The 20,413-nt window shown below is 42.7% G+C and overlaps 1 protein-coding gene across 1 annotated transcript in view; it reads right to left on the bottom strand.

Annotated features, from left to right (window-relative positions):
• KLHL3 (kelch like family member 3) overlaps positions 1–20,413 on the bottom strand; it is a 277,645-nt gene that overhangs the window by 164,427 nt on the left and 92,805 nt on the right. Inside the window, exon 7 of the mRNA XM_053719291.1 lies at positions 17,293–17,409. Coding sequence (XP_053575266.1) covers positions 17,293–17,409 — 117 coding nt within the window. The remainder of the gene's footprint in view (positions 1–17,292; positions 17,410–20,413) is intronic.

Here is a 20,413-nt window from a genome sequence, read left to right on the forward strand (position 1 = left end):
GCAATCTTCCTGCGTTGATGGTCTGAGAGAAATATTTTCATGGACATAGAATCTATTATCGTGCCCAGGAACTCCGCCCTGTTGCTGGGAACCAGGGAACTCTTTTCTGAGTTGATCTTCCAACAGTGAGATTGGAGCAGAAGAAGAAGATCCCTCGAATGATCCTCTGCGAGACTGAGCGACGGCGAGTGGAATAGGATGTCGTCCAGATAAGGCACCACAGCAATGCCTCTGGATCTGGCCACTGCAAGTAGCGCCCCCAGAACCTTCATGAAGACTCTTGGGGCCGTCGCCAGACCAAAATGAAGGGCCACAAACTGGAAGTGTTGGTCCAGAAACGCAAATCTTAGAAACTTTAAGTGGTCCCTGTGAATTGGCACATGAAGGTAAGCGTCCTTCAAGTCTATAGTTGTCATGAACTGTCCCTCTTGAACTAGTGGCAGGATAAATCTCATAGTTTCCATTTTGAACGATGGAACACTCAGAAACTTGTTTAAACACTTTAGGTCCAGAATCGGGTGGAAAAGTGCCCTCCTTTGGAACCACAAAAAGATTGGAATAGTACCCTAGACCCCGTTCTGCTTGGGGTACTGGTATGATAACGCAGAGAGAGGCTTCTCTCTTTTCTGGTCTTTGACAGGAGGAATATGCTGCTGGGCGGATGGTATCTGAACCCTATCCTGTAACCCTGAGTGACCACTTCCAGAACCCAAGGGTCCTTAACGTCCTGCAGCCAGGCTTCTGAGAAGAGAGATAATCTGCCCCTACTTGGTCCGGAGACCGGTAGGGGGCCGCCCCTTCATGCCGATTTTGGATCATTTTCAAAACCGCCGATTCCAGTTGGTCTGCAAAATCTGACGGCCAACGAATCTCAACCGAAGGAGTAACGGTTGGACCCCGGGGTGCTGCATGTGCAATAGGAGATGAATGCAGGGAACGCACTTCACAGGAACCCTCAGAGGTGGACGTCTCATTAGTACTAGACATCCGTTTACATTTAACAAAGTTTTTTTTTTAAATAAACCTGTGTTGTGTTTGCAATTGTTTGATATCCATGAGAGAAGAGTATTTTTGTGTATTTTTTTAACAAAAGATCAAAAGGTTAAAGGGATAGGAAACACAATTTTTTTTCTTTCATGATTCATGGCTACATTTAGCCATTAATCAGAAAATGCTACCCAGGTGCTGAACCAAAAATGGGTTTTTTATTTTTCATTTTATTGAGGGTTGAGAAAAAAAGAAAAAGAAAAAAAGATACATATACAGGTATCTTGCAGTAGAATAACTACAATCATGTATCCTAAATAGCAATGAATTGTTAATAGAATTAGTAAATACAAGAACCACAGCAGTGATAATTATAAAGCTTGGAATAATAGACTATCTATAGATATCTGTTGCACACAGTCTAAGGTATGATATTAATCCTCATAAGTTTCCGGTTCCCTTCAAACAGTTGAGGCCACTTTTGGACCGCTAGGACAAATAAATTGGCCATTAGGGAGATTATAGGAATATGAGGCCACTTTTGGACCTCCAGAACACTGTTGGAATACATCAACAAATATGTAAAAACACATGGTAATATAGTAGTAACGGTGGAACATATAGGGCCACCCATGGACCCTTAGAACTATAATGATAATAGAATTTTAAAAAGTAAATGCACAATGAATAGTAGCATGAGGACAACATCATACCAATTGGTTATACATAGGAAGACTATAGGCCAGGACCAAATATACATATGACTCCCAAAGTTACAATATGAATGTTACATATTCCGTTCACACCACTCTACATTTTTGTATGACCTCTCAAATAGCACTTTACTGAAAGAAATGACGCTAAAACCTTTAACAACTATATGTGAATAACTAAACAGTATACTACATCCTACCATTAAAACACTATAGCAGCAAATCAACGATAAGGATGTTAGGTTAGGTGAGAAGGTAGGGAATAAACCCTATACTCACTAGAGTACTGTCAGATATATCAGTCTTCCCCTAGGTAATTATGTGCGTATGTAGGGTATATGACTGCAATAAACATAAAATAATATACTTACAAGGCATCCGGGTAGTATGTGTATTATAATGCACAGGTATGCTATATTAAAAAAATAGGAACTATTTGCATAGCAATTCTTTAAAGTAGGAGCCCTGTATAGCCTAAGTAACTAAGTTTAGTATAAAGCATTGGTACCTATGCAGGTATAGAACTAAACAGGGTAAACAACCTGAACTACCAACGATAAGGGTAGTAGTCTAGTCTAGAAACCTAAGCCCCTACACCACATTTATATTCAGGGTATGGAAAAAGTGTTCAGTCGGCCAACCGCTGAAAACGATTAGGTTTCTATATTGAACATAATCTAGCATCTCATATCAGGACTACTCAGAGCTACGTCTCACAAAGGTGAATAAAGTGTGGAGAGGTATGGTGCAATAGATTTAGTACCATATTGGATATGCTCAAGGTAGTGGACAATATTTAACTCTTAAACCGAGAGTAAACCATTTATATTTAAAGTATGAGTGCCCAGTGAATATTATTTATGTGGGCACTATACTGTAAATTAGGTGGAAGCCTTTGGGATTTCCCTTATAGTAAATAGTGAGGATATATATCGTGGGGTCTCCTGTCCAACACGACTGTGTCCTAAACATTGAGTGCTCCTATCCGAGTCTAAATTAAAATACTATATGCGAATAGGAATAATACAGCAAGGTGCACAGTGGATCTTTGTATGAGATTGTCATAAGGGCTTACTCTTAGCAATAGGAACTACGCTCTTTAACCCTTCGGAGGAGCATCTGTATAATACAAATATATTCCATAACAAAGTATAGCTCTAGATTGAAGTATGCAATATAAAAATAAACATCATCGTTAGAATGAAAAGGGCAAGTAGCAGGCTGCAATCTAATATCTAGCCAAGAACCTTCATAACATAAACTAGAGCAGCATTAAGTAGGAAGTCAACTAATTTAAGACAATTTGATGCACATACATAGAAATAAACATGTTACAAACTCTTGTTATGTATATGACTGCATACGCAGTAAGATTAATAACTCGTGGGTTATCTAGAGCGGTTAGTAGTTAATCCTGATAAGAAACACACAATTGCATTGAACCACAGAAACTAAATACAAAAACAATAATAGTGTGTATTTCTCATGAGCTCTGGATAGGACAAGGAAAGTCACATAAAGTCCTCAGTTCTCTGATCATGAAATCTCCCAATTCTTAATTCAGAATTAGGATGCTAGCCCACTCCGGACCTAGGAGACAAGTGTGATATGATGGAGTTTCCCAAGCCGACGACAGGCCCTGCAAGAGCAGCTTTGTAGCTCAGCCCGCATTTTGTAACAGGAATGTTCTCATGAGCAATTGTCCTCTGCTGCCAAATCACGCCCTGCTGCCCACCTCTAGTGTTGTGCACCATTACTAAGGTGCCATCTGCTGCATTCAGAAGGTCCCCGCTAGGCCATTGAGTAAGGAGAAACGATACAGATTCCATTGTAGAGAGCGCAATAAATTATGGCTGTATCCCAGCCCATCTCAATCCTTGGTTCCTGGAAAATGGGGAGTGTAGACTGAGGGGCAGCCTTTGTGGGTAACAGCTGACATTGTGCTGGACCATGATATCCTTGCCAAAGTGCCCCTTCCATCTCTACGGCCATCCGGTGAAAATTCTTGTTTTGGGATAGTGGGTAGTTGCAGGCATTGATCGTAGCCAGGCTCTTTGCTCCTCTTTCTGGGGTTCCGGCAGCTGATCTCACCATTTTTGCCTCCATCAGAGGATCCTGGAGGGTAGGCAGGGAACGCTGAGGCCCCATATTAAACTCCTCGATAAGAGGAACATTCTGGAAACCTTGCTCTGCTGTTTCAGCTATGTTAGGTTGAAACGCCAATTTCAGCGCCCTTTTGAACGAAGCTTGGAATCCTTTTAGAAGATAGCTTATTTCCTTAATGATATATTCATCATATTCCATTTTGGTGATAATTGAGCAGGCCATAGTCTAGAAAAGATAAAAGCCTAATGTCGCTTTTGTGTGCAGTCTGGTATCCTATTGCAGGATATCTTAACCCAAGAGTTTTGGGGGAGGGGGGGGGGGGTAAATTATAAATTGTGGCAGCCCTAGACCTATGCTGCACTGCTATCACATGGGTAACAACTTGAGATCTTTATGTTGCGTAGTCGCAGCAAGTTACAAAATGGTTCCTAGGCCTGTGAAAGAGCTTAGCGCATAGCTGTCTCAAAGAACATAGGCAGAGATCCTGTCTGATCAACAAAACTGGGTATCCATCAGAACCTGACTGGAAAGACGTTCACAAATCTGTTGATTGTAGTATATTTACAATGTAGAACTAATAGAAAGTCCTTCAAGCTGCAGGAACTTCACAAAAACTTGTCTTGCCGCAATGAGAATAGGCTCCGCCACCCATCCGTTTACATTTAGAGGTCGCAACCTTATCAAGGCATGCGGAACATAGTTGAGCAGGCTGATCTACCAGAATCTCCTCACAATAAACACAGGAATGAGACTTTGTTAAAGAGGGAGAACCCTCTAACGTGTCAGAATCCTCCATAGCTTGCGCTTTTATTACGGACTAGCTTAACTTGTAAATAGGCACCTTTATACCTCCAACTCACCACCTCCTAGGACCCGGACTACAGAAACCGTTTCGTCTCCTGCACCGCTGATCGACAGAGGAAGAGAGATAGGCACACCCCCTGTCACATGGAATGCCTGGCATGACCGCCCCTGCACTAAGGTGAAAACGTGCCAAAAAGGACCTCACAATACTCCCACCAGTAACCTGAAAGTTCCACACATAGCCAGAGTCTCATCTCGCAAATAACGCAGCAATGACACAATAAACAATATTATGTATAACACCCCCCCCCCCTGTTCAATAATCCCCTTTCCAGGAATATTAACACTTGATTCTTTAAAGATTAATGGCGTCACACTGTGACCCTGTCTTCCGCGTTATCATTATGAATAAAAAATGAAATGATCTTACCAGAATCTACGCCGTGGAACAGGAACACGGCCCTTCAAGTGTGTCAGATTAGTAGCTTCGCTCCTGACATGGACTTGAGTGCAGAAAGCAGGCAGCGAAACTCGTCAACGCTGATTGCTTGTGGAGCTGTTAATATGAGTCAGGATGGTTTCGCAGAAAGACTCTCACCGGAGCATCTCCAGACATTAACTTTCGCCCAGGCTCTCACTGAGAGGCTGACAGGACTACTTAAAACTCCAGTCCCAATGCGAAGAGTACTACCCTCCATAAGAGACTACTCCGAATCCTCGGCACTTCTCTGCCATCCTCCTGTGACAAAAGGAAAAGAATGACTGGGGGATGAGGGAAGTGGGGGAGGTATTTAAGCCTTTGGCTGGGGTGTCTTTGCCTCCTCCTGGTGGCCAGGTTCTTAATTCCCAACAGTAATGAATGAAGCCATGAACTCTCCTTCCCTTTAGATGGAAAAATCCTGTAGAACTGCATCTGGAAATAAACCTGCAAAGTACAATGCATGAAAGGTATAGAGGGTATATACTATAGAATTGAGTGCACTAATACTATAGAACATGTAATGTCTAACATATCTACAGAGACAATAGTTATGTATATTTAAAAATTATTATTTGTGCTGCTGCACATGCAATGCACATAGACACCTCTTAGCAATGTGTATATCGCAATAGTGTACAGAACCCGGCATGACGTGCATTACTGCAAATAATATTCCAAAGAGCATGAAATGTACAACAGTATATAAAATCCAGACTGACATTAAAAAAAAACTGTCATCCCCTGGCGATAGTGGGAGTACAATGCTTAATTGTAAAATAAATAAGTATTATTAGCACAGTAAGATATAATAAATGGTAATAGCACCATATATCATAATGTTGAGTACAATATAAAATTGCACATATTATATTAAATTGTGTACACTGTAGATCACATTAGAATGTGCTGTGGTGTACAGCTGCCTAACAATCCTTACAAAAAAACCCACCTGCAAATAGAATATTATCAAATCTGATCCTATAGGTTAGCAGCATAAGAAATATTTTGCATATTTACCTCAAGTGTTAAATCCCCAGATTTATGTTTACACTTACTTAGTTTGGGGACGGTCGTTGAACAAATTTTCACTATTCTGTATATATTATGTATGGTTTAAAGTGAAAAACAGTAGTTTCTCTCTGAGTGACAAGTATAGGGCTAATTCCCTCAGGAAAGTGGACTGTTGAGGCTGATATGTATGCAAAATATGAGGTATAAAATTCTCACAGATTTGAGTGACCTGACATAGTGGAAGATATTTGCAAAAACAAAATTTATGCTTACCTGATAAATTTATTTCTCTTGTGGTGTATCCAGTCCACGGATCATCCATTACTTGTGGGATATTCTCCTTCCCAACAGGAAGCTGCAAGAGGATCACCCACAGCAGAGCTGTCTATATAGCTCCTCCCCTAACTGCCCACCCCCAGTCATTCGACTGAAGACAAGCAAGAGAAAGGAGAAACTATAGGGTGCAGTGGTGACTGTAGTTTAAAAATAAAAAACACCTGCCTTAAAATGACAGGGCGGGCCGTGGACTGGATACCCCACAAGAGAAATAAATTTATCAGGTAAGCATAAATTATGTTTTCTCTTGTAAGGTGTATCCAGTCCACGGATCATCCATTACTTGTGGGATACCAATACCAAAGCTATAGGACACGGATGAAGGGAGGAACAAGGCAGGCGCTTAAACGGAAGGCACCACTGCCTGTAAGACCTTTCTCCCAAAAATAGCCTCCGAAGAAGCAAAAGTATCAAATTTATAGAATTTAGAAAAAGTATGAAGCAAAGACCAAGTCGCCGCCTTACAAATCTGTTCAACAGAAGCCTCATTTTTAAAAGCCCATGTGGAAGCTACCGCTCTAGTAGAATGAGCTGTAATTCTTTCAGGAGGCTGCTGGCCAGCAGTCTCATAAGCTAAGCATATTATACTCCTTAGCCAAATAGAAAGAGAAGTTGCCGAAGCCTTTTGGCCTCTCCTCTGTCCAGAATAGACAACAAACAATGCAGATGTTTGACGAAAATCTTTAGTAGCTTGTAAATAAAACTTAAAGCACGAACCACGTCAAGATTGTGTAAAAGACGTTCCTTCTTAGAAGAAGGATTAGGACACAGTGACGGTACAACAATCTCCTGATTGATATTTTTATTAGATACCACCTTAGGTAGAAACCCAGGTTTGGTACGTAACATTACCTTATCTGCATGGAAAATGAGATAAGGGGAATCACATTGTAAAGCAGACAACTCAAACTCTTCGAGCCGAGGAGATAGCTACTAAAAACAGAACTTTCCAAGATAAGAACTTAATATCTATGGAATGCAAAGGTTCAAACGGAACCCCTTGAAGAACCTTAAGAACTAAATTTAAACTCCATGGTGGAGCAACAGGTTTAGACACAGGCTTGATTCTAACCAGAGCCTGACAAAATGCTTGAACATCTGAAACCTCAGCCAGACGTTTGTGCAAAAGAATAGACAGAGCAGAAATCTGTCCCTTTAAGGAACTAGCTGACAAACCCTTCTTCAATCCTTCTTGGAGAAAGGATAATATCTTAGGAATCCTGACCTTACTCCAAGAGTAACCCTTGGATTCACACCAATGAAGATATTTACACCATATCTTATGATAGATTTTCCTGGTGACAGGCTTTCGTGCCTGTATTAAGGTATCAATGACTGACTCGGAGAAACCACGTTTTGATAAAATCAAGCGTTCAATCTCCAAGCAGAGAAATTAGATTTGGATGGTTGAAAGGTCCCTGAAGTAGAAGGTCCTGTCTCAGCGGCAGAGTCCATGGTGGAAAGGATGACATATCCACCAGATCTGCATACCAAGTCCTGCGTGGCCACGCAGGTGCTATCAAAATCACAGATGCTCTCTCCTGCTTGATCTTGGCAATCAGACGAGGGAGCAGAGGAAACGGTGGAAACACATAAGCTAGGTTGAAGGACCAAGGCGCTGCTAGAGCATCTATCAGTGCTGCCTTGGGATCCCTGGACCTGGACCCGTAACAAGGAAGCTTGGCGTTCTGACAAGACGCCATGAGATCCAGTTCTGGTTTGCCCCAAAGTTGAATCAACTGTGCAAATACCTCCGGATGGAGCTCCCACTCCCCTGGATGTTACCAGATCGGGGGCTGATCTTTCATGCTGTCTTAGAGGCAGCAGCAGGCTTCTTGGTCTGCTTTCCTTTGTTCCAAACCTGGTTAGGTCTCCAGACCGGCATGGACTGGGCAAAATTTCCCTCCTGTTTTGTATTAGAGGAAGTTGAAGCTGCACCACTCTTGAAATTTCGAAAGGCACGAAAATTAGGCTGTTTGGTCCTTAATTTCCTGGACCTATCCTGAGGAAGGGCATGACCTTTTCCTCCAGTAATATCAGAAATGATCTCCTTCAGCCCAGGCACGAATAGGGTCTGCCCCTTGAAGGGAATGTTGAGAAGCTTAGACTTTGAAGTAACGTCAGCTGACCAGGATTTAAGCCATAGCGCCCTACGCATCTGAATAGCAAAACCTGAGTTCTTAGCCGTTAGTTTGGTTAAATGAACAACGGCATCAGAAACAAATGAATTGGCTAGCTTAAGGGCTTTAAGCTTGTCAAGGATATCATCCAATGGGGTTTCTACCTGTAGAGCCTCTTCGAGAGACTCAAACCAGAAGGCCGCAGCAGCAGTGACGGGGGCAATGCATGCAAGGGGCTGGAGAATAATTTTTTAAGGTAACTCTCTAATTTTTTGTTTATTGGATCTAGAAAAGCACAACTGTCCTCGACAGGGATAGTGGTACGATTAGCTAGAGTAGAAACTGCTCCCTCCACCTTAGGGACCGTCTGCCATAAGTCCCGTGTAGCGGCGTCTATAGGAAACATCATTTTAAAAACAGGAGGGGGAGAGAACGGTACACCTGGTCTATCCCATTCCTTAGTAATAATTTAGAAAACCTTTTAGGGATTGGAAAAACATCAGTGTAAGTAGGTACTGCATAGTATTTATCCAATCTACATAATTTCTCTGGGACTACAATAGTGTCACAGTCATCCAGAGTTGCTAAAACCTCCCTGAGCAATACGCGGTGTTCAAGCTTAAATTTAAATGTAGACATATCAGAATCAGAGTGAAGTATCTTCCCCGATTCAGAAAAATCCCCCACAGATTGAAGCTCCCCTGCTTCAGCTTCAGTATAATGTGAAGGTGTATCAGACCTAGCTACTAAAGCGTCAGAGAGCTCTGTATTTATTCTATTCCCAGAGCTGTCTCGCTTTCCTTGCAATCCTGGCAGTTTAGATAATACCTTTGTAAGGGTATGATTCATAACTGCCGCCATGTCTTGCAAGGTATACGCAATGGGCACGCTAGAAATACTAGGTGTCCCCTAAACGGGATTTATAGAATCTGACACGTGGTGAGAGTTAGCCGGCATAACTTCCTACCTGTCAATTTCTTCTGGTGATAAATTTTTTAAAGCCAGAATATGGTCTTTATAATTTATAGTAAAATCAGTGCATTTGGTACACATTCTAAGAGGGGGTTCCACAATGGCTTCTAAACATAATGAACAATGAGTTCCCTCTATGTCAGACATGTTTAAACAGACTAGTAATGAGACCAGCAAGCTTGGAAAACACTTTAATAACTGTGAACAAGCAAAAAATAATAACGGTACTGTGCCTTTAAGAGAAAAAAACAATCACAGAAACTGCTAAAACAGTGAAGCAGTAAATCTTACAAAATTTTTACAGTGTGTATAATAAGCTAAAAGAGCATTGCACCCACTTGCAAATGGATGATTAACCCCTTAGTTTCAAAAACGGATCAAAAAAACAATATAAACGTTTTTTAAACAGTCACAACAAACTGCCACAGCTCTGCTGTGGCCCTACCTGCCCATACAACGACTTTGGAAGGCACAAAAACCCTTTAGAGCGGTCCTAAATGTTCAGGGGACTCCTTCAGGGAAGCTGGATGTCTCAAGCTGCAAAAACGAAAATAAGCCCCTCCCAACCTGTGAGAGGGCCTTAAAAAACTATCCCTAGGCAAAATCTAGACAGCCATGTGGAAAAAACTAGGCCCCAGAATAAAGTTTTATCACCAATAAGTAAAAAACATAATTTATGCTTACCTGATAAATTTATTTCTCTTGTAGTGTATCCAGTCCACGGATCATCCATTACTTGTGGGATATTCTCCTTCCCAACAGGAAGTTGCAAGAGGATCACCCACAGCAGAGCTGCTATACAGCTCCTCCCCTCACTGCCATATCCAGTCATTCGACCGAAACAAGCCGAGAAAGGAGAAACCATAGGGTGCAGTGGTGACTGTAGTTTAATTAAAATTTAGACCTGCTTGAAAAGGACAGGGCGGGCCGTGGACTGGATACACTACAAGAGGAATAAATTTATCAGGTAAGCATAAATTATGTTTTCTCTTGTTAAGTGTATCCAGTCCACGGATCATCCATTACTTGTGGGATACAAATACCAAAGCTAAAGTACACGGATGATGGGAGGGACAAGGCAGGAACTTAAACGGAAGGAACCACTGCCTGTAGATCCTTTCTCCCAAAAACAGCCTCCGAAGAAGCAAAAGTATCAAATTTGTAAAATTTGGAAAAAGTATGAAGCGAAGACCAAGTTGCAGCCTTGCAAATCTGTTCAACAGAGGCCTCATTTTTAAAGGCCCAGGTGGAAGCCACAGCTCTAGTAGAATGAGCTGTAATCCTTTCAGGAGGCTGCTGTCCAGCAATCTCATAGGCTAAACGGATTATACTCCGAAGCCAAAAAGAAAGAGAGGTTGCCGAGGCCTTCTGACCTCTCCTCTGTCCAGAGTAAACAACAAACAGGTTAGATGTTTGGCAAAAATCTTTAGTAGCCTGTAAGTAAAACTTCAAGGCACGGACTACATCTAGATTATGCAAAAGACGTTCCTTCTTTGAAGAAGGATTAGGACATAATGATGGAACAACAATCTCTTGATTGATATTCTTGTTAGAAACCACCTTAGGTAAAAACCCAGGTTTTGTACGCAGAACAACTTTATCTGAATGAAAGATCAGATAAGGAGAATCACAATGTAAGGCAGATAACTCCGAGACTCTTCGAGCCGAGGAAATAGCCATCAGAAAAAGAACTTTCCATGAAAGAAGTTTGATATCAATAGAATGAAGGGGTTCAAACGGAACCCCTTGAAGAACTTTAAGTACCAAGTTTAAGCTCCATGGAGGAGCAACAGGTTTAAACACAGGTTTAATTCTAACTAAAGCTGGAACTTCTGCCAGACGCTTGTGTAAAAGAATAGACAGAGCAGAAATCTGTCCCTTTAAAGAACTAGCTGATAATCCTTTGTCCAAACCCTCTTGGAGGAAGGACAATATCCTAGGAATCCTAACCCTACTCCATGAGTAATTCTTGGATTCACACCAATGAAGATATTTACGCCATATCTTGTGGTAAATTTTCCTGGTGACAGGCTTTCGTGCCTGTATTAAGGTATCAATTACTGACTCGGAGAAGCCATGCTTTGATAGGATCAAGCGTTCAATCTCCATGCAGTCAGTCTCAGAGAAAGTAGATTCGGATGATTGAAAGGACCTTGTATTAGAAGGTCTTGTCTCAGAGGCAGATTCCATGGTGGAAAGGATGACATGTCCACTAGGTCTGCATACCAGGTCCTGCGTGGCCACGCAGGCGCTATCAATATCACTGATGCTCTTTCCTGTTTGATTTTGGCAATCAGACGAGGGAGCAGAGGAAACGGTGGAAACACATAAGCCAGGTTGAAGAACCAAGGCGCTGCTAGAGCATCTATCAGTGCCGCTTCTGGGTCCCTGGACCTGGATCCGTAACAAGGAAGCTTGGCGTTCTAGCGAGACGCCATGAGATCCAATTCTGGTTTGCCCCAACGGAGAACCAATTGAGCAAACACCTCCGGATGGAGTTCCCATTCCCCCGGATGAAAAGTCTGACGACTTAGAAAATCCGCCTCCCAGTTCTCTACACCTGGGATATGGATCGCTCACAGGTTGCAAGAGTGAGTCTCTGCCCAGCGAATTATCTTGGAGACTTCTGACATCGCTAGGGAACTCCTGGTTCCCCCTTGATGGTTGATGTAAGCCACAGTCGTGATGTTGTCCGACTGAAATCTGATGAACCTCAGTGTTGCTAGCTGAGGCCAAGCCAGAAGAGCATTCAATATTACTCTTAACTCCAGAATATTTATTGGGAGGAGTTTCTCCTCCTGAGTCCATGAACCCTGAGCCTTCAGGGAGTTCCAGACTGCACCCCAACCTAGAAGGCTGGCATCTGTTGTTACAATTGTCCAATCTGGTCTGCGAAAGGTCATACCCTTGGACAGATGGGCCCGAGATAACCACCAGAGAAGAGAATCTCTGGTTTCCTGACCCAGATTTAGTAGAGGGGACAAATCTGTGTAATCCCCATTCCACTGACTGAGCATGCATAATTGCAGCGGTCTGAGATGCATGCGCGCGAATGGCACTATGTCCATCGCCGCTACCATTAAGCCGATTACTTCCATGCACTGAGCCACCGTGGGGCGCGGAATGGAGTGAAGAACACGGCAAGCATTTAGAAGTTTTGATAACCTGGACTCCGTCAGGTAAATTTTCATTTCTATAGAATCTATTAGAGTCCCTAGGAAGGAAACCCTTGTGAGAGGAGATAGAGAACACTTTTCTTCGTTCACTTTCCACCCATGCGACCTCAGGAATGCCAGAACTATCTCTGTATGAGATTTGGCAATTTGAAAGCTTGACGCCTGTATCAGGATGTCGTCCAGGTAAGGAGCCACCGCTATGCCTCGCGGTCTTAGGACCGTCAGAAGTGAGCCCAGAACCTTTGTAAAAATTCTTGGGGCTGTAGCCAACCCGAATGGAAGAGCTACAAATTGGTAATGCCTGTCTAGAAAGGCAAACCTCAGGAACTGATGATGATTCTTGTGAATCGGAATGTGAAGGTAGGCATCCTTTAAGTCCACTGTGGTCATGTACTGACCCTCTTGGATCATGGGTAAAATGGTCCGAATAGTTTCCATCTTGAATGACGGAACTCTGACGAATTTGTTTAGGATCTTTAAATTCAAAATTGGTCTGAAGGTTCCCTCTTTTTTGGGAACCACAAACCGATTTGAATAAAACCCCTGTCCCTGTTCCGTCCGCGGAACTGGATGGATCACTCCCATTACAAGGAGATCTTGTACGCAGCTTAGGAATGCCTCTTTCTTTATCTGGTTTGCAGATAATCTTGAAAGGTGGAATCTCCCTTGTGGAGGGGAAGCTTTGAAGTCCAGAAGATATCCCTGAGATATGATCTCCAACGCCCAGGGATCCTGAACATCTCTTGCCCACGCCTGGGCGAAGAGAGAGAGTCTGCCCCTTACTAGATCCGTTGTCGGATAGGGGGCCGCTCCTTCATGCTGTCTTAGAGGCAGCAGCAGGCTTTCTGGCCTGCTTGCCCTTGTTCCAGGACTGGTTAGGTTTCCAGGCCTGCTTGGATTGAGCAAAAGTTCCCTCTTGTTTTGAAGCAGAGGAAGTTGATGCTGCACTTGCCTTGAAATTTCGAAAGGCATGAAAATTAAACTGTTTGGCCTTTGATTTGGCCCTGTCCTGAGGAAGGGTATGACCCTTACCTCCAGTAATGTCAACAATAATTTCTTTCAAACCAGGCCCGAATAAGGTCTGCCCCTTGAAAGGAATGTTGAGTAATTTAGACTTTGAAGTCACATCAGCTGACCAGGATTTGAGCCATAGCGCCCTATGCGCCTGGATGGCGAATCCGGAATTCTTAGCCGTTAGTTTAGTCAAATGAACAATGGCATCAGAAACAAATGAGTTAGCTAGCTTAAGAGTTCTAAGCTTGTCAACAATTTCAGTCAATGGAGCTGTATGGATGGCCTCTTCCAGGGCCTCAAACCAGAATGCCGCCGCAGCAGTGACAGGCGCAATGCATGCAAGGGGCTGTAAAATAAAACCTTGTTGAATAAACAGGTAACCCTCTAATTTTTTATCCATTGGATCTGAAAAAGCACAACTGTCCTCAACCGGGATAGTGGTACGCTTTGCTAAAGTAGAAACTGCTCCCTCCACCTTAGGGACAGTCTGCCATAAGTCCCGTGTAGTGGCATCTATTGGAAACATTTTTCTAAATATAGGAGGTGGGGAAAAGGGCACACCGGGCCTATCCCACTCCTTACTAATAATTTCTGTAAGCCTTTTAGGTATTGGAAAAACATCAGTACTCACCGGCACTGCATAGTATTTATCCAGCCTACACAATTTCTCTGGCACTGCAATTGTGTCACAGTCATTCAGAGCAGCTAATACCTCCCCAAGCAATACACGGAGGTTCTCAGGCTTAAATTTAAAATTAGAAATCTCTGAATCAGGTCTCCCCGATTCAGAGACGTCACCCACAGACTGAAGCTCTCCGTCCTCAGGTTCTGCATATTGTGACACAGTATCAGACATGGCTCTTACAGCATCTACGCGCTCTGTATCTCGTCTAACCCCAGAGCTATCGCGCTTGCCTCTCAATTCAGGCAATCTGGATAATACCTCTGACAGGGTATTATTCATGATTGCAGCCATGTCCTGCAAAGTAATCGCTATGGGCGTCCCTGATGTACTTGGCGCCATATTAGTGTGCGTCCCTTGAGCGGGAGGTGAAGGGTCCGACACGTGGGGAGAGTTAGTCGGCATAACTTCCCACTCGACAGACCCCTCTGGTGACAATTCTTTTATAGATAAAGACTGATATTTACTGTTTAAGGTGAAATCAATACATTTAGTACACATTCTCCTATGGGGCTCCACCATGGCTTTTAAACATAATGAACAAGTATCCTCTGTTTCAGACATGTTTGTACAGACTAGCAATGAGACTAGCAAGCTTGGAAAACACTTTAAAGCAAGTTAACAAGCAATATAAAAAACGTTACTGTGCCTTTAAGAGAAACAAATTTTGACAAAATTTGAAATAACAGTGAAAAAAGGCAGTTACACTAACAAAATGTTTACAGTGTATGTAACAAGTCAGCAGAGCATTGCACCCACTTGCAAATGGATGATTAACCCCTTAATAACAAAAACAGAATAATAAATGACAAAACGTTTTTTTTTTTTTTTTTTGTTTTTTTTTAAACACAGTCACAACAACTGCCACAGTCTACTGTGGTTGTTACCCTCCTCAAACACGACTTTGAAGCCTTTTGAGCCCTTCAGAGATGTCCTGTATCATGCAGAGGGAAGCTGCACAGAAAAGCACTAAAAAAAAGGCCCCTCCCACTCATATTACAACAGTGGAAAGCCTCAGGAAACTGTTTCTAGGCAAAAATCAAGCCAGCCATGTGGAAAAAAATTAGGCCCCAATAAGTTTTGTCACCAAACATATATAAAAACGATTAACATGCCAGCAAACGTTTTATATTACACTTTTATAACAGTATGTATCTCCGTTAATAAGCCTGATACCAGTCGCTATCACTGCATTTAAGACTTAACTTACATTAATCCGGTATCAGCAGCATTTTTCTAGCAAATTCCATCCCTAGAAATATGTTAACTGCACATACCTTATTGCAGGAAAACCTGCACTCCATTCCCCTCTGAAGTTACCTCACTCCTCAGAATATGTGAGAACGGCAGTGGATCTTAGTTACTTCTGCTAAGATCATAGAAATCACAGGCAGATTCTTCTTCTAATGCTGCCTTTGATAAAACAGTACACTCCGGTACCATTTAAAAATAACAAACTTTTGATTGAAACTAAAAAACTAACTATAATACACCACTCTCCTCTTACTACGTCCATCTTTGTTGAGAGTTGCAAGAGAATGACTGGATATGGCAGTGAGGGGAGGAGCTGTATAGCAGCTCTGCTGTGGGTGATCCTCTTGCAACTTCCTGTTGGGAAGGAGAATATCCCACAAGTAATGGATGATCCGTGGACTGGATACACTTAACAAGAGAAAAAACGTTTATACACTTCAAGCAAACGTTAAATCTATTCAGTAATGTGAGTAAATAATAAAAATATTACCCTTTACAGCAAGCATGATACCAGTCGTTATTAAATCACTGTAATCAGGCTTACCTTAAATAAATCCGGTATTGTCAGCATTTTCTAGCATATTCATTTCTCTAGAAAAATTTAAAACTGCACATACCTCAGAGCAGGAGACCCTGCACGCTATTCCCCCAGCTGAAGTTACCCATCTCTTCAGTTATGTGTGAGAACAGCAATGGATCTTAGTTACAACCTGCTAAGATCATCAAAGACCACAGGCAGACTCTTCTTCAACTTTCTGCCTGAGGCTAAAATAGTACAACTCCGGTACCATTGGAAAATAAACTTTTGATTGAAGATAAACTACATTAATGCACCACATCTCTCTAGCTACTTCCATTGTCGAGAGCTGCAAGAGAATGACTGGGGGTGGGCAGTTAGGGGAGGAGCTATATAGACAGCTCTGCTGTGGGTTATCCTCTTGCAGCTTACTGTTGGGAAGGAGAATATCCCACAAGTAATGGATAATCCGTGGACTGGATACACCTTACAAGAGAAATAAACAAGTATATGTAGATTGAGGGATATCAGACAACTGACTCCTCAGAGATATCAGTGGGGACAGGGACATTTTGTTCCATATTTCACTTATATACAATGTCTTTGCATACTTTATTATAAGTATTTGTGTGTAGAGGGCTCACTACCAGGTATTATCTGTACTAGGTTTACACTCCCTCAGACACTTCAATCATCTCACAGTGGAGAAAACCCTGCAGCCCCTATATATATATTATGTAGCACTTAAGTACCCCCTGGTACTCATCCATTTCTGGGATAGGTAGGCACAGAAAGCAAGTTTAGAATTATGCCCCAACTGGGATCGGAAAGAGTTAAGCTCTGTTATGGGTTATTGAGCTCCTCCTAGTGGTGGGAAATATATCCCATATGTTATGGAGGACTGTGGACTATCATTTTACGAAAGAAATGGCAAATTTCCTTGTATCCAAATTAATCCTATAGTACTTCCTCAATACATCATTGTCTAGAACTCATTTGAGGACAAAGAAACTAAACTCGAGAAACACTAATAGAGACTAAAATAACTGCCACCCTTACCTCTCCTTCCCAAACCTATGCAACCAACAGCTTGAAAGAAGGAATTACTACAGCACTCACCTGCACAAGATATTCCCTGGGCAAAAGGGGAAAACGAACATGTTCCATTAACTTTGCCATATGTTCAAAGCGAGTTTCTTTTTTATGTTTTATCCAGGAAATTACAGCTTCAAAAACCTTTAAAAAGTAAAATAAGCGCGGATCATAGACCAAAAATCTTTAAAGGGACAAGTCAAAATGACACTTTCATGATTCAGATAGGGCATGCAATTTTAAACAACTTTCCAATTTACTTTTATCATCAAATTTGAGTTTTTCTCTTGGTATTCTTTGTTGAAAGCTAAACCTAGGAAGGCTCATATGTGAATTTCTAAGCCCTTGGAGGCCGCCTCTTATCTCAGTGCATTTTGACAGTTTTCACAGTTAGACAGCACTAGTTCATGTGTGCCATATAGATAACATTGTGCTCGCTCCTGTGGAGTTACATATGAGCCAGCAATGATTGGCTAAAATGCAAGTCTGTCAAAAGAACTGAAATAAGGAGGCAATTTGCAGAGGCTTAGAATCAAGGTAATCACAGAGGTAAAATGTATATTAATATAAATGTGTTGGTTATGCAAAACTGAAAAATGGGTAATAAAGGAATTATCTATTTTTTTAAACAAACATTCTGGAGTAGACTGTCCCTTTAATTAAATGTAAAAAATTAAGCCAAAAAATAAATAAAAAAATGCATAAATATTTTATTGGCATTACATCTTCAATCTACAGTGAATTATAGGCAAGATAGATAGATAAAGATTACAAGAGACAAAAAGTTGATAAAAAGCTTGCTGGTTTCTCAACTTTTTGTCTATTGTTACCAGTCCAGCTGGACCTTCGGCACTCATGTCTCCTTATTAAACCCAAGCGTGGAAGCTATTTGTGGGATTGATTGCATGGACTTACCACCCCCTCTCCTGATTGGCTGAAAGAGAGAGCTTGCCTACACAGTGGTATTCACTCACCTCTCTGACATTGCAGAGCGAGGTTGCCGAAGAGGACTGCACAGTTGAACGTTTAATAGAGCAACACACTACCTATGGTATAGTGCAGGGACCCAAACCGTGAGGGTGAATTTGTGCCTGAGCATCCTACCCATGGGAAGAATTGGAGAGAGATCCGCCTTCAATGCTATGTGACTATTGTGCTTTTGCCTATGCAGCGAGTTTATTGGGGGATGTGCAAATTAAGTCAACTGACTATATATTTTTATATTCTCACATTAACAATTAGCCCATAATTTGGCGTACATATTCAACCCATGCTTTGAGCTTCTTAACAGGACGAACTGTGTTTGTAAAGATTACAAGAGGTTCAAACAGAGCAAACTAATATTATTCACTGAAGGAAGGGCACATACAGAGTATATAAAGTAATTATTCTCACTATGGGCCTGATTATCTAAAATGTGCTGAATGGAACGGAAAACTCTCACCAACACTTGTAGCAGCTGCCCTCAAGGCGTTCCCTAAAAGAGAGGCAATTAAAAATAAAGGGGAGAGACTGCAAAAGAGAGGAGGGAAAGAGTTAAAGAAAGGGGAGAGAGAGAGAGAAAGAGGGGGGATAGAGAGAGCAAAAGGGAGGGGGGAGAGAGAGAGCAAAAGAGAGTGGGAGAGAGAGAAAAAGAGGGGGGATAGAGAGCAAAAGGGAGGGGGGAGAGAGAGAGCAAAAGAGAGGGGGAGAGAGAGCAAAAGAGAGGGGGAGAGAGAGAGCAAAAGAGAGGGGGAGAGAGAGAGCAAAAGAGAGGGGGAGAGAGAGCAAAAGAGAGGGGGAGAGAGAGAGCAAAAGAGGGGGGAAAGGAGAAAGCAAAAGAGGGGGGAAAGGAGAAAGCAAAAGAGGGGGGAAAGGAGAAAGCAAAAGAGAGGGAGAGAGCAAAAGAGAGGGAGAGAGCAAAAGAGAGGGAGAGAGCAAAAGAAAGGGGGAGACAGCAAAAGAAAGGGGGAGAGAGAGAGAGCAAAAGAGAGGGGAGAGAGAGAGAGAGAGAGAGAGAGCAAAAGAGAGGGGAGAGAGAGACAGCAAAAGAGAGGGGGGGGAAGAGAGCAAAATAAAGGGGAGAGACTGCAAAAGAGAGGAGGGAAAGAGTTAAAGAAAGGGGAGAGAGAGAGCAAAAGAGAGGGGGCAGAGAGAGCAAAAGAGAGGGGGGAGAGTGCAAAAGAGGGAAGAGAGAGAGCACAAGAGAGGGGGAGAGAGAGAGCACAAGAGAGGGGGAGAGAGAGAGCAAAAGAGAGGGGGAGAGAGAGCAAAAGAGAGGGGGAGAGAGAGCAAAAGAGAGGGGGAGAGAGAGCAAAAGAGAGGGGGAGAGAGAGCAAAAGAGAGGGGGAGAGAGAGAGCAAAAGAGGAGGGATAGAGAAAGCAAAAGAGGGGGGATAGAGAAACCAAAAGAGGGGGGAAAGGAGAAAGCAAAAGAGAGGGAGAGAGCAAAAGAGAGGGAGAGAGCAAAAGAGAGGGAGAGAGCAAAAGAGAGGGAGAGAGCAAAAGAGAGGGAGAGAGCAAAAGAGAGGGAGAGAGCAAAAGAGAGGGAGAGAGCAAAAGAGAGGGAGAGAGCAAAAGAGAGGGGGAGACAGCAAAAGAAAGGGGGAGAGAGAGACCAAAAGAGAGGGGAGAGAGAGAGAGCGCAAAAGAGAGGGGAGAGAGAGCAAAAGAGAGGGGGAGAGAGAGCAAAAGAGAGGGGGAGAGAGAGCAAAAGAGAGGGGGAGAGAGAGAGCAAAAGAGGAGGGATAGAGAAAGCAAAAGAGGGGGGATAGAGAAACCAAAAGAGGGGGGATAGAGAAACCAAAAGAGGGGGGAAAGGAGAAAGCAAAAGAGAGGGAGAGAGCAAAAGAGAGGGAGAGAGCAAAAGAGAGGGAGAGAGCAAAAGAGAGGGAGAGAGCAAAAGAGAGGGAGAGAGCAAAAGAGAGGGGGAGAGAGAGAGAGCAAAAGAGAGGGGAGAGAGAGCAAAAGAGAGGGGGGAGAGAGAGCAAAAGAGATGGGGGAGAGAGAGCAAAAGAGATGGGGGAGAGAGAGCAAAAGAGAGGGGGAGAGAAAGAGCAAAAGAGAGGGGGGAGAGAGAGTAAAAGAGAGGGGGCAAGAGAGCAAAAGAAAGGGGAGAGAGACAGCAAAAGAGAGGAGGGAAAGAGAGAAAATAAAGAGGAGAGAGAGA

The sequence above is a fragment of the Bombina bombina genome, chromosome 6, assembly GCF_027579735.1.
Source record: "Bombina bombina isolate aBomBom1 chromosome 6, aBomBom1.pri, whole genome shotgun sequence".
Taxonomy (NCBI): domain Eukaryota; kingdom Metazoa; phylum Chordata; class Amphibia; order Anura; family Bombinatoridae; genus Bombina; species Bombina bombina.